The sequence below is a fragment of the Oculina patagonica genome, chromosome 1 (genome assembly GCF_052425735.1).
Source record: "Oculina patagonica isolate OP01 chromosome 1, crgOcupat, whole genome shotgun sequence".
Lineage (NCBI taxonomy): Eukaryota > Metazoa > Cnidaria > Anthozoa > Scleractinia > Oculinidae > Oculina > Oculina patagonica.
The window spans coordinates 19,744,298-19,762,565 of record NC_135758.1 but is presented as its reverse complement, the minus strand read 5'-3'; the positions used below and the strand labels follow the sequence as shown (position 1 = coordinate 19,762,565).

The window sequence follows — 18,268 nt, the reverse complement described above, 5'->3', positions numbered from 1 at the left end:
TTTCTGTCTGTGTTTTTCTTGTACCCTTCTCCATATTTAGTTTTGATTATGAAGCTATTGAAATTGCATTGTCTTCCATTTTGAGTATAGCCGTCTTGTTTACAATAACGAATGTCCATTAACGACCTGTGATTACAAGCAACTAAACAGGATACTGCCAGACATGGCAGAGACGTTTAAATCAATCAGGAGATGAATTACATTTTGTACCCCCAACCCAATCTCCTTGTGTGCCCCACACCCCACCCCGGGCCATTTCAAGGAAAGACCGCTTGAACTTGAAAAATTTAATAATTTTTTCAAGTGTGCTGTTCAAATCCTTCAGCGTCTGTTGATTGGCGAAACTAGTCGGACAATCCTCGGGTACATTAACGAATACTTCAACTGGGACTTTATTCAACCCCTAAAAGCAAGACGCACAAAACTTCTACTAGTCGAGACAGTCAAAACATCAAGAAAACAGCCCTCAAGGAATAAGCGGGGAATCCTTTACACTGGGATTCGTCTATGAATGAGCAAGCGTTATTCCTTATCAGTTGACAAAGAATTGAGCTTTTTTTCAATTACATGCAAGAACAGGTGTTTCGACCTTCAGGTGTTGAACTTCGACAAACTTCTTCCTTATATTTATGCACATCGATGTTGGAGGGCTTCTTTAACACCTGTTCATTTTATATAAAAGCACAATCATAATATATGCTCCTGATAACAGAGAAAACCGTTGTCTTGGTATACAAAGATACGTGAATTTCTTTGTTGAGTTTCCTTTGATGATTTTGCTTGACTAAACAACAGTTAAAAAGGCAACAAGGAAACATTACTAGTGGTAATCACTCACTGACTGTCCATTATGCCCACTGGCATGTAAGGCACAAACAACGATCTGCAGAACAGGCGGTTTATTCTGCGGGTCGCGCGAAGCGCGAGGGCGAGCGACCCACAAAATGCAAAATATTAAAACTGCCTGTTTTGCAGACTAGTCTGTCTTGACTTGTCTTTGGCCAGCTTTTGGAGTTGATTGTGTTCTAGTTGTGGTTTAAGACCTGTAGTACTGGTGTCGCCATGTATTCTCGTGATGGATCCATTTTCCTTTCTGACTACACGGCCAAAGTAATAATCGACAGTATTTTTGTCTGTCGTGATCATAAAAATCGTAAATGGAATGTTCCTCGAGAGCCGTGAATATTTAAATGGCATTACTGTTAAACCAAACAAATTCGATGTTTTCGAACTATTATTTTGGATAACAATTTTATTTTTTCGCGTTGTACAGTCATTACTCATGAGACCTTTTATGGAGTTGTTTTAATCATCTAACACTTATTTGATTGTTAATTTGTTCTTGTATAATTTTAATAATATAATTTTTTGTGTGCGATTTGAAAAGTTTGCAATTATCTGATGACCTAACGTTAGCTTTTGCGTACATTTTGGCCAAGGTCACACAGGGAGACCGAAACATGACTACCGTGGAAGCTATTGAAAAACATAAGTCTGTATTGAAAGACATTATCGGCTGACCTTGAATGGCTTTCCCTCACATGATCGACATGACGTCACATGCACAAATTATCACGTAACGCGAACAAAAACTGTGCTATACAGCTTATAATCAACAGAAAGGGAGTTCATAAGCGGTTGAAAGCTGCAAGACAGAGGTTGTAACAAAATTTATTAACTATCATTTTTTGATGACGAAAAGAAACAACAGGAACCAATGAGATTCGACTCTGTCAGTCCGTTTTGCAATTGTCTTGGTATTTTTTTTATTAAAAACGTGCGGCTTACAGCTTAAACTTACCGAGTTTCCTATAAAACTTCTGACAATTTTCGAAGACAGAACATCTCTTCCGAGTTTTTAGGTCATGCATTCGGCTGATCTGTTTGCCTGAACGTGTTACAGAAAAGTGGACAGAGGGCCTTGCCCTGAAAGCTGTTTCCAGTAATATCAATGCATCTGTGTAAGGCAAGACACCTTAATTTGTAGCCCTGCTTGAGTGTGCAATCCAGGCACTGTTTTCAAGACTAAACAAATCATGCCGTTTCGTCTTTTTTGTAACGTACCGAATCGAACGCCTATCGAACAATAGCTCCACACGTGCCCTGTTTGAAATTATCAGCGAAAAATCTCCAGACAGATAATCTGTGAACTTTTGGGCCTGTGCTACGGCTAGTCCCCGTCAAGGAAGAATCTGACATACAGCTCAGCAAGGATCCCAAGCCGGCCTCCCCCTTCCCCTAATGACGAAAGATCCCATCCAAATTTTTAGGCCAGGAAAGTCAGCATAAAAAGAGGGAAGATGGCGTGACGAAGTAAATACAAGTCTGCGTAGGAGGCTGAAGGATCCTGAAGGTCACTTCAGCTTATTTGCAGAAGGGTCATAAGCTTATGACCAAATACCTAAAGAATGCATCGTCATTGTCATACGACTTACTACTTTTTATTTATTCGGTCGCTTGTTCTTTCTCAATCACTTTGCAAGGCGTTAGCACAAGCATTTAGCTTCGGTAGTAAGCAGCATTTGCAAAGGCAAAAAGCTGTGAAACTCTCGTCACTGTCCCGTTCGGGTCCGTTTTGTCCCGAACGATCCCGAACCCTCTACATTGGTTCCTAGGTCTCAGTTTTATCCGCGCGGTCATTTTTTTGCATAAAGGCGCCATTTGTAAATTCAAAATGGCCTCCATTGCGCTGTCTGTACTTTGCAGTTTAATGGCTGTATTCTTGTCTGTTGTTCCTGCAAATGCATCTGCTTCGCCTCCACACATATTATTTGTCGTTGTTGACGACCTTGGCTGGAGTGACGTTGGATTTCACGGCTCAAAAATCCAAACTCCAAACATTGACAAGCTGGCTTCGGAAGGTGTCGTGCTTGACAACTATTACGTTCTTCCGATTTGTACTCCTACGAGAAGCGCTTTGATGACAGGAAGGTATCCAATCCACACTGGTGAGTTCAACACTAGGCAATTTATACCTTTGACTTGCAGACTGAGTGCGAAAAACATTTTTCCATGTAATCTGCCTAATATATATATAGAGAGCGGTGCCGCCCCCTTTATGGGACCTTTAGGGGGTAGTACCCAGTCGTTTAATAGTATGCATTTTCAACGACCGTCATAAGTCATTCGACTTTACTGTATTTACCAGATGGAGGTATTGAATTATTCTTTTACAGCCCAGTAATATTTAACTATGATACTTCTCTGGAGCAACTTTACTCTTCAGAATACCAGGCTACTTTGAAGGGTTATTACCCGGGAGGGGGGGGGGGAGGGGGGGTACTCCCTACAATGGCCTATACGAGGAGGCTCCGCCCGAAAGGGGTACCTATTTCAGGCTTCAGGTATATAAAAGGGTAGGGATTTCACGAGTTTAAGTATATGAAAGGGTATGGAAATCTGTCATTTGGCTATTTAAAAGGGCCTTTAATTAAAATATTTCGAACAGACGCAATTTATGGCTGTATTATTTAAATTTATTAAGCGCTACATAAAAATGACAAGAAAACGTCCTATTAAGTCCACGCCATGTCTCTCAGGTATATGAGAGGGGTACCTTTTTTCAGTTAAAGGTATACGAAAGGGGTACAATTTCTGTCAAAAATAGAATATAAAAGGGTAAGGGGTTAGAACTTGGGGCGGAGCCTCCCCGTATAAAACTATTTTGAGTACCCCCCCGGGGGTTATTAATCTATTGCTCCCGTGGTCCCACAGAGGAGGTGAAACATGTATTTTTTAGCTAACCTCCACATCAACCATACAGTGGTATGATAATGTAATTTTCAATTACAGTTGAATCCCGATAACTGGAACCTTCTAAGGGAAATAAAAAATGGTTTGAATTATCTATTGGGAGTTCGAGTTAGCGAGGGTAAAATTAGTAAGAAAACAACTTGGAGGGTAATAATAAAAGGTTCAAGTTAGCGAGTGGTTCAAGTTATTGAGGGTTCGAGTTATCGGGATTCAACTGTACTGTTAATAATATATATAAACATCAAGCACCCCCCCCCCCCCCTTGTTGAAGCACCACCCCAAAATAGCACAGCACATCATACAGTGTAGAATCCCCCAAAAATAACATGGTGCTTATTTCAAAGCCATGTTGAATTATGTTGCGGCCGATTGGTCCGGGTTTAAAGTCTAAAAAGGTTAAAAATAGGGTACATTTTACCTCCTATGATGTTGCCATGGCCATGGCAACAAATTTTGATGTCAAAGAGACCTTAATTTACCTATTTAAACATTAATGTACTAAAAGTTATACCTCAACAATATTGGTGTAGCTGCGACAGAATGCTGAAAACAAGAATGTTTAAGCGTATTGGCCATTCCAGAGTCGTGCAGGAAACTAGGGCGCGTTTCAAATTTTAACCCAATCGATAAACTGACACCACCAAATGAAAGTTCAGGGTGAGATTGGTTATTTGTTGAAGTTTGATGTTTTTACGATGAACTGAGACGAAGTATGGTTCAAAATCCATACAAACATCTTAAACTTTGAGAGTGCGTCCCCCAAAACCATATAAACTCTTAAAATTTTTATCAGCTGTGACAGCTGTAAAATCCTGCCATGGACCTACTATTTGAAAGAAACTAAGATGAAAATCACTGTGTTTGGCTATTTTTAAGAGTATTACAGAAATCATAAAATATTTTAACCCTTTCACCATTCTATTTCCAGTACACAAACCCCCCCCCCCCCCCCCAACGGCGAATTTCTAGCTATGTCAAACTTTCCGTCTAGAAAAGCATAAAATGATTTTTTAAACAGGGTTTATGCACTTCAAATGGGCTTTTGTATTCCAAAAATTACAACACAAGTAAGAAAATCCAAGACAAAAACATCGTTTTAAATTAGAACATTTATTTCATTCAAAAAAGAGCGGAAAATTAATGGAAAGTTTGCACAACTCTTACCGCATTGCTCAACCGCACGAAAAACATGACTGTAGAAAACAGTAGGACAGTCTGAGTCCATACGGCTTTGATCTTGGCATCAGAGGTTCGAAGAGGTCTTCAATAACTCAAAACAATTCACCATTGACAATTATTTTGTGAAAATAATTCTTTCCAGGTTTTAAAACTGGCCTCAAAATTCAAACTCTTGGAAAGAGCATCTTCTTAGTCAATCAAACTATGGCGGAAAATGTTGATTCGCGCGTCTTCACTTCATGTTTTTGATGAGTTCTTTTCCCTCACTTCTCGTTTCAAGGACGCCATTTTGAAGTCTGACCATGTGGTTTCAATTTACAATACATTTATTTAATAGACCCCCCTCTAGGAGACTAGTTACTAGGTCTCTGATCTCAAATCTTAAGCGGTCAAATTCCTGGAAAAGCGGTTTAGTACGTTCCAGTGGGAAAATGGAATCCCGGTTTTCCGGTTTAGTGCGGTGAAAGGGTTAAGAGTTCACAGTCTCAAAATTAGAGACGTTTGTATGAATTTTGAATCATGTTTCAAGGTCCATAACTTCGTCTCTGTTCATTAGAAAAACATCAAACTTGGTCAAATGACCAATCTCAACGTGATCTTTCAGTTTATCAATTGTGAAACTTGCCCCAGTTCCCTGCACAACTCCAGAATGGCTTATAGACCAATTTCGATATATATTCAAATTTTTATGCAACGCCCAGGCTCATAGGGGATTGAAACAAAACAGATTACATCAAGGGTTAGGGATGAATAAATTATAATTTCTGTTTTAGTCCCCTAAAGGCCATGTTTACTACGCAACTTTTCCTGCAATTTGCAACGCAACAAATGTTGCGTTGCAGGTTGGGGGAAGAAATTGCACGCGTAGCACTCCATTTTCGCAACCTGCAAAAATATGCAACAAAATGCTGCGTTGCAAGTTGCAGAAAAAGTTGAACTATCCTCTACTTTTCGCAACATTGTGAGACAAGTTGCTGCTTGTAACATATCAAGTGCAACCTGCAACACAATTGTGTTGGAATCAGCCATCAGAGCGCGTCTTTTCGCTCGCAGGAGATTTCAAAGATGCATATGACGCTGAGATTTTAATTATTCAGCAGGCCTGTGGCAAGTTGCGAACAAAAATTACGCGTGTGGGACACCTCTGCAACTTGCAATATTTTGTAATTGTCTTAATTGTCATCATTGCGTTGCAAGTTGCAGGAAAAACTGTGTCGTGTAACATGGCCTTAAGCCTCGGCGTCATTTTATAATTTTGATTAGTGAAATTGGTCTATCTTCAGCCACATTAAGTCCAACAGTGTTTTCCTTTTCTTGTACTTGCAGGTTTGCAACATTTAGTTATTTTTCCAGCAGCCCCTTATGGATTGCCACTCAACTTTACCACTTTACCACAGAAGCTCAAAGAATCAGGTGAACATATTTATTGGGAGTATTAGAGATTAGGAGCTAGATGCATTTGGAATAGAAAAAGTGGTTAAAATTGGTTTTCTGTCGCTAATAGTCATAATGATTGTAGTTGCATGTAAATGTATATGGCCTAGCACTCCTGAATCTCCTATCCATCTATGGTAAAGCAACAGGTTTTTGTTCCTGACGCTGAGATTTTAATTATTCAGCAGGCCTGTGGCAAGTTGCGAACAAAAATTACGCGTGTGTGACACCTCTGCAACTTGCAATATTTTGTAATTGTCTTAAAATGGATTATTTGGACTTAAAAGTCCAAATAATCCATTTTACCAGTGTGTCTTAACAGGTCCAAATAATCCATTTTACCTGTGTCTTAACTGGAATCTAAATTTATTACCTATTAAAAAGAATGTGAGAGAATTTTTACGATGATTTACCCATTGACTCTTGAACCGGCCAAAACTGGGCTTGAGTAGTACCTTACTACTGCTACTACTACTAGGCCAGGGACTTTGGTCCTTATACTGGTCACTTGTACATTATCACTTTAATATCAGAGTCTTCACATGTAAGTGGCTCTTCAATGGCTTGTTTATTCCATTTTTGAGGCATCAACTGATTCAGTGTATTAACATTCCAATTAAATGTTCTTTTTTTCCGTTGAAAGGCTATGCAACTCACATGGTCGGTAAATGGCATCTTGGCTTTTACAAGTGGCCCTACACACCTACATATCGTGGGTTTGATACATTTTATGGTTATTACAATGGAGCAGAAGACCACTACAGTCATAAAATCTTGAATGTATTAGACTTCCGCGACAACAAAGAGCCAGTAAGGGACCTGGATGGGAAATATGGTACATTTGCATTTGCAGAGGTATTTTTAACATACATGTTCACAGACATATTATGAATTCAGTTATCCATTATTAGTATGCTTACAAGTACATACAGTCACGTGTACAGTTGAGCCTCCTTAATACTCCTTAAAGGTCAAATGAACCGAAACTTCAAAATGCCATTTTAACCAACCAAACACTAAAACTAACCATTATTAAGTAAAATTAAAGAAAACTTTTGCTCCTCGAGCCTTAACCTTAAAGGGCGAATTACATCAAAAAATAGAAAGATTTCTGAAGTCTTCACGAAAACATTTCTTGAATGACTTTGCACTGAAATGGAAGGAATGGAACCAATTTTGTGATGTTGCATGTATAATAAATTGGTGTTTTTGAAGATAACTGCAGACCAATTCCACAGGCTGCACTGGTTGTCAAAGTTCCAGGCAATATAGCGATTTCGCAAACCTCGATTCCTACATGCTAATGAGAATCTTTAAATGCTAATGAGAAAGAACAATAGAGACTCCTGAATTGTTTGCATACCAGCGTGAATACTACCTACCGGTATGTCTCACATTATATGCAAAACGACAGCAAACAAAACTTGTACTTGCTTGAGCTATATTTGAGCTTTAGCTATTTTATTCAAAAACGCACATCTCTGAACAACAACCAACAAACAATAAACTGAAAAACGGCCGAACAGAACAAAATAACTGCTAGAAATGTCACTAAACACATTTTTTTAAATTCTAAGGTGCTGTCTGCAGAATCGGTCTATGGTCCTCAGAAGAAACACCAATTATAGACCTTATGCAAAAATGGCTGTCACTCATTTCTTTTGTTTGGTCAAGTTTCTGAAAACGCTGAACAAACATAATAGTGGGAATTTTTGAGTTCAAATAATTTGAATGCAATAATAATTATTCTGACTGGGTATTCTTCCTGTGCTAATTGTGAGGTAACTTTGTTTGTTTACTTTATTTCTGTAAGTTGTCTTTTTTTGTTGTATTTTGTTTTATTTCATTGTTTGTAAAAAAAAAACTTTGTTTGTTTTCCTTAATATAATAAATGGAGGAAAACAGTTTAGTTTCAATCTTAAAATACTGATAACAATGCATCATAGCTAACTACTCAGACACTTATTAGTTAGTTATTATTAGTTATTAGTTACTTAGTCTATGATGATGATGATGATATAAGATACAGCTAGGTTTTTAAGGCCAAAAGAATCTAAAGATCCACAGAACTTTGGTTTAGATTTTGGGTTCATTGGGTAAGCATAAGCATTTGGGGTTAGAGTTAAGGGTTAGGTTTACATAAAGGTCAAGATTGCTACACTTATAAAAGTACATTTGTATCACAACTTTACAATTTCCTCATTGTAGCGAGCAGAGAACATCATCAAGACACACAATGCATCAAAACCCTTGTTCTTGTATATGGCATTCCAAAATGTCCATGAGCCAGTCCAAGCACCCCAAAAGTATACAGACAAGTACAGTTTTATAGAGGATGAACAGCGCAGAACTTATGCTGGTATGGTGGACATCACAGATGAAGCTGTTGGCAACATCACAGATGCTATGAAGGAAGCTGGGTAAGAATTTTCTATTTTGATTTAAGACTTCCAAATGTGCCAGTTTACAAGTCAGTGTATGAATTTTAAAGTTGAACTTTATTTTGAGCTTGTTCTTTTCCATTGATGAGTGAAGGATCACTTATTCCCACGTATAGCATTAAATTTTTTTTAATGGGATGATTGCTGTTGGTTTATTCTTCAGGGTTCGCAAGCGCCTTGAAAGTCCTTGAATCTCAAAATAAAAATTCAAGGCTTTGAAAGTCCTTGAAATTGGTTTCCGGTCCTTGAAAGTCCTTGATTTTTTTATTGAACGTCAAAAGGCTTCAAGGCAATGAGAAGACCGCCAAAATAAGCGTTTTTTTTTTTAGTTCTTCAGCAAGCACATCAACGGCACAACAGACTGGAAATCGTTGATTTGGGGTAAATTTCGTAAAAAAAAGTCCTTGAAATTTCCAAGAAAAGTCCTGGAAATGGCTGTTTTTTGCTAAAGCATACACTGGAGTTAATGTTTAGCTCAATTGAACCTTACGCTCCCGGTGGATGTGTTTTTCCGGCAATCTGTACCCCGCTCTTCGCTCTTTGAACCGTAAACACGTACTTGTATCCCCCCTCTATTTATACTGGCCAATGAAAGATAAGCTTGCACGCGTTCACAGATTGTCGGCCAATCAGATCCGCACAGCCTTCCCCTGTTTACTCTTGTGATCGCAGTCGATCTTCACTTGCAATTCAGTTAAGCTGCTGGACTCAAGCGTTTATTTCCCCACCCACCCTCCGCATTTACCTCATAGCTCTACTGTTGCCACTCTCAGACAAAGCATTTTCTTGTAGGCTACTAGTTTACATCTGCTCTATTTGTGATGTTATATCCAGTAAATCTATAGTTTAAAAAAAAGAAGCGATTATTGTAATACCATTTTAGTTGTTGTTGTTCATTGAAAAACGGTTTGGGGGATAAGTGTTGCTGGCGACAACCCTTCAGTCCCACACTGAAGCGATGCCTGGGTTGCCTTAGCTTGGGTGAGAAACGGTGGGCGCATCCACTTCCCCTCGCTACCATCCCTCCAGGAGCTTGGCATAGGTACACGCCACCCTGCCTCTGTGCCCCGTGACACCCATCTCACGGTCTTATATGCCACTCGCTGACACTAGCCCCGAGTACTGGCCTCGCGCATGGCAGGCAGCTCTCGGGTCCAGGACAACACTTATCTCCCCTACCTTTCTCCCACATAAACGGTGTCCTTTCGATTGTGCATGACATTAAGTCCTTGAAAAGTCCTTGAATTTTTGCCCTGAAAAAGTGTACGAACCCTGATTCTTGTATGGTCATGCGACTTTCAAAAAAATTAATATAGCGCTGATGAACTCATTTTTACTTTGTGATGCCTTGTTTATAATATCACTCCACAATTAATAATGGAACCAGAGAGTTTGCAAATTCCCATTGTTCCACTTAAATATCAAATTTTCATTTGCCTTATGTCTGGCTTCATGTGACTTGCATATAGGGCATATGACATACAGTGGAATCCAGATTTCTTAAACTCCCAAGGAAATGAAAATTGGTTCAAGTAAAGCAGGAATGAAATTGCAGTGTTCAACTGAGTGAAGGGAAAAAAAGGAAATTAAATGATTCCTGTGATTGGGAAGTTCAAGAAATCAAGCACTCAGAAATAGTGATTCGGATGTACAATATTTTATATGTATCAAATTATGACAGACTTGTACATCCGTGGAGCCCGGGGGGCTCCAGGGATGGAGCGCATGAAAAAGTGTTGAATGAAGCTGCAAGTAAACACCCCAAAAGATTCCTCACCTTTTCCAATTCCCACAAAATACATGGACGCTAATGAGTGAGGAAACTCGTACTGTAAGTGGTTATTGTTTTGTATTACTTGTTCAGAAGTACAGGTAGCCAATCACAGTAGTACCCTGATTTACAGTTAAGGCCAAGACAGTTCTTCTTAAACTCTTTATTCTGATTTTTCAGGCTGTGGGACAACACCTTAATGGTTTTTACTACAGATAATGGAGGATGGCATGACTACGGTGGATTCAACTGGCCACTCCGTGGAGAGAAGACTACTTTATGGGAGGGAGGGGTTAGAGGAGTCAGTTTTGTTCATGGGAACATGCTTGGTAGAACAGGAGTCAAGTGTGAAGGCCTGTTGCATGTTACAGACTGGTATCCAACATTGGTAAACCTTGCAGGTACTATTGTGTTGTACTGTCTTTGAACAGTCATGTCTTTTTCCAAACAACAATCAACTTGCCTCTATACAAGTAAACAAGACGGCTGTTGTTAAAACTATATTTAAAATCATACTAGGACCAGTGAAGAACTGTACTAGTTGAAGCTTTTTTTGTTATTTTTCAATGGCATCGCCCAGCAGAGTTGTTAGTTACTGCACCATCTGACTGTAGACCTGAGGAGGCCACTACATGAGCACTCAAACATTGCATGGACTATATTTCAAAAGCATTTCAATATGGCACATTGGCAGTTAGGCATGGTGACCCAGTGGTTTGTGTGCTAAACTCCACATTGAGTGGTTAGGGTTCAAGCAGTGGTCAGGATCATTGCATTGTGTACTTGGACAAGAGAAGTGCTTTTCTCTATAGGGCCTCTCTTCACCCCTGGAGGCGTATGAATGGGTTCCGACAATACTGGGGGTAACCTTGCAAAGGGAAGTTTAGGCACAATCACAATGTGCGAGGAGAGAGTATGATCAAAGGGCAGGAGGGAACACCAGTTATGACAATTCATTTGTTATGAATAGGCCATTTGCAAGTTATCGTTTGCCTCTATTTCAAAACGAGTCTACGTGCGAAACTATTCATACAATGTATGAAAATGAGTTTCACATACACATCCATTTTCATGCAAATCAAACTCGTTTTAATTTGAATGGTTTCGCACGTAGACTTGTTTTGAAACAGATCTAGAGGCAAACGGTAACTCAGAAATGGCCTATTGTGATTGGTTAGAATTTTATTACTTAAGGCCAATTAGGATTCGATCAACTGTTTTGATTGCTTATTCATTGTGTGACAGTGAGTTCCACGATTAATGCAAAACAAAGCTTATTTATGGCTTTTAGTTTGGCCATGCAGCACTGATGATCATTTCTAACTAAATATTATAACTGTTTCCCTTCAGAAAACAATTTAAGTTGATGTGAGTGAGTGAGAACTTTATTAAAGTGTCAAAACCTTAGAGCCTGGGAATAATACACCAACCTAATTAGGGGACACTGCTAAAATTAAAGAACTACACTAATACTAATATCAATACAATAAAAATATATATAAATGATATAAAAATGTTATTATAGTCTATGATATAAAAAAAGGTGGAAACTTTAACTAATAAACTCACCTCCGATAATTTATTACTGCTCAGTAAGTTGATTTCCTTTTTCAAACAGGTGGTACTTATGATGATGCAGCATCACCCATAGATGGTATGGATGTATGGAACACCATTTCCCATGGCGAGCCTTCACCAAGGAAGGAAATACTTCTTAATATTGACATGAACAGAAGCAACGCTGATGGTTTGAGCACCACTATCTATGAAGGAATTGCTTTCAGAATGGGTGACATGAAGCTTCTCATGAATGTACCAAATTCTACTTGGTTTAAGCCTCCAGAACTTGGAGGAGAACCAGACATGGAACACAACTGGTTGGCAACTGCAACCAAGGTAAAGTATCTGCTTGAAGGAGGCTGTCAGTACAACTAAGTATCTGTGATAGAATGTTTTCAAATAGAGTGTCGTAAAAGCAATTACAAGAGCCAATCACAGCAAATGTTATATGAGCCAAAAAAAACTCGAAGCAAATTCATGCACTAAAAGCTAAGCGCATGAAACAAATATTATCACGACAAGGTGCAGTACATGTAGGTTTTGGTTTTGCATTTGGTTGGTTAAGAACATGATGCAATTTTTTATACCAATCTCAGAGCATAGTAAATCAAAACCAAAGCAATGAAGCTTGAAGGGTTGCTTTCAACATTCAATTGAAAATAGGAGAAGTTGGCAAGCGTGGTCGAGTGGTTTAGGGTGCTGGTGTTGTAATCTGGAGGTCCCCGGTTCAAGGCCTGCCCCTGCCACTAGCTGGATTTGTTCTCGGTGGTCCCAAATTCAAATCCTCGGTCATGCTTTGTATATAGCCAACTGGTCTGCCTCCTGCCAGCTGGGATTTTTAACCATGTTATGTTTATTTAAAATATTTGTTTGCTCTGTTTTAGTGGCATGCCTGTAAACTTATGCTATCTCGAAGCTAAGTGCATGACCACTATAAACAGCATTTACATTGACATTTTTTTTGGCTTTAGAAGTCGTGTAAGTTTTAAATCCTGACAGTTAATTAGATGTGGTGAAAAAAATACTATTAGGTTTCCTTTTAGAAGAGCTTTAACTGTATTAAAAATGGCGTCACATTTTTGAACATATTTATTTTGGCCCTTTCAAGTCTTTTAACGATGAATAAGTCCACCAATTCTATTGCTGCTTTTGTGAATGTGGTGATTATAAATAATACCTTTTGATACTGTTCAAGGACTGTGAAACTACCCCATGGTATCCTCATATTAACATCGACAGGCTAATTTTGCGGTTTCAACTTACATCTACTGAACATTGATTGACAGACCTCTCAATAATTGTATCTCTTCTGTCTATTCACCATAGCTTCTTTTGCTCAACAATCCCAAAATATTTATCAATTTATTCACCAGGACACTGCAACAGTTGCATTGTACAACATTACTGCTGACCCAACAGAACGTGAAGACCTCAGTGAGAAGCTTCCAGACATGGTGAAGACATTGCAAGAGAGAGTGCAGTATTACATGAAAGGGGCAGTGCCTCCACTGAACAAGCCACGTGATCCTAAGGCATTTGTTAAAGCAATAACGGAAGGTGTTTGGACACCCTGGGAAGAGTAATGACCCTCTTGGCATAGATGTATTTCGAATTATGACTGTTTTAAAGACATTTGATTATGTGATTGAGAACAATATTGATTTACATGCACAAAGTTTCTATGACATGGTTATAAGTAGCATATTCTTATTATAATTAGGTGAAAATGAGATTATCTGGTACCACATGTGTGATGTGGCTAGAAATTACACAAGTCAAAAGGCAACTTATACAGTATAAAACATGTTATGGTAAGTTTTTGCCATCCTTAACTTGTAGCCATTGGGAAAAGGCCAAGCTTTTAGCCAGTTGGGAGTCCAGGAGTCCTGTGGATGGCCACTTTTCAGAGAAAATTAATATGAATAACTGTATAATTTTTTTTTAGCAAATTTGGAAATCGTTAGATACCTGCAGAAAAACACCTTGCATGCTCCTCAGGCCGTCCTATGGGGACAAAGTCAGGCCTTATAAAAATTTTGGGACTCCCATTTTTTAAATCCTGGCTAAAAGCCTAGATAAGGTGCTATGTCATCAGAAACCTGCAGTGGCAGTGGGTGAGGGAAAACAAAGTGGAATAATTTTAAAGATGCTTAGACAAAACCACATCAGCTAGCTACTTTAAATTTCTATTTTCTCCTCACATCTCACATGTGTTTCTTAGTATAACATAACGTTTTACATCAAGGTGCATGGCACATAGCATTATAGTAGACAGTGTAGAGAGTAAGAAAAATTTTATTACCTGTACTTGCCAGTAGACTGGTTAATCAACGTTTGCGTGTTGGAAGCTTTTTAAAATTCTGTAGTTTGAATGCCAGGTCTGTGAGAAACAAATCAGCGGACTTTGTTTCTTATGTTGAATCATCTGGAGCAGATATTTTTGCAGTAACTGAGACATGGCTTTCAGAAATGGATGATGCGTGCAGAGCTGAAATCACCCCGCCTGGGTACAAGCTGTTTGATCACACACGATCTGATCGAACTGGTGGCGGAACTGCTCTATTGATTAGAGAAAATTTACATGCAAGTCGTGTTAATGCTGGTGAGCGTACTTCTTTTGAGTTTTCTCATTGGATGGTCGAGTTCCAGTCACGGAAACTACAGATTATTATTATTTATCGTCCACCCTATTCGAGTAACCATCCTGTCACGACAAGCGTATTCTTTGCTGATTTTTCGAGTTTTTTGGAGAGTATCGTAATGTCGTCTGCGCCGTTACTGATAGCTGGCGATTTTAATATTCACGTTGACGTTCCGGGGAACGCAGACAGTGTTTGTCTAAAGGAGCTACTTAAGTCGATGGGCCTTCAACAACATGTTAACGTGCCTACGCACGAGTCAGGACACACCCTGGATTTGATCATTACTCGACAGTGCGACTCCTTTTTGGCTAACATCCCTGTGGCTGACTGTCTATTTTCTGATCACTTAACTTTGATCTGCGATCTCACCCTGGACAAACCACCGCTCCCGAAGAAAAAAATTTCTTTCAGGAAAACTAATATGGTTGATGTTAACCTGTTATGTGATGAACTCTCTTTAACTTCGCTTTGTACAGACAGCCCTGATACTCTGAATGATCTTGTTAAACGTTACAACTCTACATTATCAGTGGCTCTTGATCGTCATGCTCCACTTGTCACTAAGTTTATCACAGTCCGGCCTTTGGTTCCTTGGTTTAGCGACGATATTAGGGAGTCAAGGAGGGAGAGACGGAGAGCTGAAAGAAAATGGCGTCGATCACGTTGTGTCCGCGATTTGTTTGTATTTAAAATGAAGAGGAACTTCACAACCTATCTGATGAATGAAGCCCGTCGTAAGTTTTACTCGGACTTTATTGCTGAGAATAGCTCCAATCAAAGGAACCTATTCTCGGCAACAAGGAAGTTGCTAAATCAAGGTCATGAAGTACCTTTTCCACCAACTAGTGACAAGCTGGTTTTAGCCAATGAAATGGGTAGCTTCTTTGTTGGAAAGATTGACGCCATCCATGCCAAATTGGACAGACTTGCTGATTGCTTGCATGATTCCCATTTTGACTATGTGAAAACGTCGCCAACCAGAACACTGGACAGCTTCATCCCTTTAACTGAAAGCGCAGTTAGTAAGTTGATTGGCTGTTCTCCGAAGAAGAGCTGTATGTTTGATCCGATGTCAACACCTATGGTAATCAGCTGTGCTAATGCGCTTTTACCAGTCATTACTAAAATGATCAATCTGTCTCTTAATTCTGGAGAATTTGCAGATGATTGGAAATGTGGGCTTGTTAATCCTATCTTGAAGAAACCTGGATTGGATCTGCTGTACAAAAATTACAGACCAGTTTGTAACTTACAATATGTATCCAAGTTGACTGAAAAAGTCGTCTTTAATCAAGTTTACGATCACATGGTTTCAAATGCTATCTTTCCCGTGCTTCAATCTTCTTACAGGCAATTCCATAGCACTGAAACTGCACTTATCAAGGTGATGAACGATATTTTGTTAAAGATGAATTCTCAACACGTCACATTGTTAATTTTGTTGGATCTGAGTGCTGCCTTTGACACCGTTGATCATCAACTACTTTTAGAGAGGCTATCTGACGAGGTTGGCATACGTGGGACTGCTCTGAATTGGTTTAGATCGTACTTGTCTGATAGAAGTCAGCGCGTCTCTGTACATGGGGTCCTTTCTCGTCCTTTTGACTTGAACTGCGGAGTACCTCAAGGCTCGTGCTTAGGGCCTCTGTTATTCATAATATATGTGTCCAAGCTGTTTAAGATCGTAGAACATTATCTTCCTGATGCTCATTGTTTCGCGGATGATACGCAGCTGTACCTGAGTTTTAAACCACTTGGTAACACCGCTCAAGCTGATGCTATACAAGCTATGGAAAAGTGCATTGACGCGGTGAGGAAATGGATGATTCACGATCGGTTGATGATCAATGATGACAAAACCGAGTTTTTGTTGATCGGCACACGACAACAGCTTGATAAACTAGATTCGTGTTCCATTACTGTGGGCGATAATCGCATCAGTCCAAGCCCATGTGTCAAAAACCTTGGCAGTCGTGGTTTGACAGCAACTTAAGCATGACTGATCATATAAACAAGGCTTGTAATGCGGCATTTTATCATTTGCATAATTTGAGACGTATTAAGAAATACCTATCGAGGGATTCTTTAATTACTTTGGTTCATGCTTTTATAACCAGCCGTCTTGACTATTGTAATGGTTTATTGTTTGGCTTACCAAAGGCGCAGATTGCTAAATTACAACGTGTACAAAATGCAGCAGCAAGACTTATTCTTGGCATCGGAAAGTTTTCTCACATTACACCGGCGCTTTACGAGCTGCACTGGTTGCCGGTTTCTTTGCGTATTGATTATAAGATTTTACTTTTGACTTTTAAATGTATTTATGGCCTGGCGCCAACTTATCTTAGCGATCTAATTAGGATAAAATCGAATTCATTATACAATCTTAGGTCTACTGGCATGCCCTTATTGGACCATCCCAAGGGAAAGATGCTGTCAACATTGGGAGCTAGATCATTTTCAGTGGCAGCTCCGAAACTTTGGAATGTTCTACCTGTGGAGCTTCGTCAAGCGACATCACTTGACTGTTTCAAATCTCAACTTAAAACTTATCTTTTTAAGAAGTATTTTTATAATCTATAACTTTATTTTTATTTTCATAAGATGTAAAGCGCTATTGATCAGAACATGAAAATATGCGCTATATAAATTAGCAAATTATTATTATTATTATTATACCTTGACTAATGCCAATTCAGGATTGAAAGTAACCTATGTTCGCTGCGAGCTTGTGATATGACTTGACAAAAACAGTGTTAAGGAGAAAAGTCACATTCAACTGAGAACTTGGAAGCGGATGGAATTTTATTCTGTTTGGAACTTCTAAGCCAGGATGTCAACATATGCAGTTTTAAATTACCAAATAATAAAAATAAAAAAAAGGTAAATACAGGTTTAAAGCACATAGTGTTTAGTGCACATCACCCTGAGCAAAGCGAGAGGGTGACAAAACGTTGAAATCAACGACGAAAAAATAATATTGGCAAGGAATTTATTTAGCACAAAATTTAAGTGAATAGTATAAATTATTTAGTTCACAATATGTGTAGTAACTAGTAGTGTTTATTAGCATTTTTATTGGTCAAATGTCGCATATGATGGCTATATGCATTAAAAAACAGTAATAAGAAAAAGGATTAACATTCCTGAATATTTTAAAAAAGAGTTAAAAGTTGGGCTCACTTACCCCCTCAAAACTGTATTAAGCCACCTTAAGATACATGCATACTCGCAAGGACTTTTAGAAAGTCTATAGATTATTTAGTTTAGAACAAAGTACAAGTAGTTATAAGAAGTTTTAATCGAAGCAAAATGCTAATCAGCACCGGTGAAAATGTTTTTTTTTTTACAAACATGAGTTAAGTGAATTGCAGGTAATTTACAAAATAAAATTGAATTGTTTCATGACTTGCATTTCTGTCTGTGTTTTTCTTGTAACTTTCTCCATATTAAGTTTTGATTATGAAGCTATTGAAATTGCATTGTCT

The 18,268-nt window shown here is 38.8% G+C and overlaps 1 protein-coding gene across 1 annotated transcript; it reads left to right on the top strand.

Annotated features, from left to right (window-relative positions):
• Positions 1-2,286: 2,286 nt before the first annotated feature.
• Positions 2,287-14,469, top strand: LOC144660591 (arylsulfatase B-like). Its single transcript, XM_078521257.1, has 7 exons — positions 2,287-2,948; positions 6,259-6,345; positions 7,010-7,221; positions 8,575-8,786; positions 10,759-10,979; positions 12,197-12,474; positions 13,512-14,469. The coding sequence occupies exons 1-7, from the start codon at positions 2,675-2,677 to the stop codon at positions 13,719-13,721; spliced, it is 1,494 nt and encodes a 497-aa protein (XP_078377383.1). The 5' UTR covers positions 2,287-2,674; the 3' UTR covers positions 13,722-14,469.
• Positions 14,470-18,268: the final 3,799 nt, after the last annotated feature.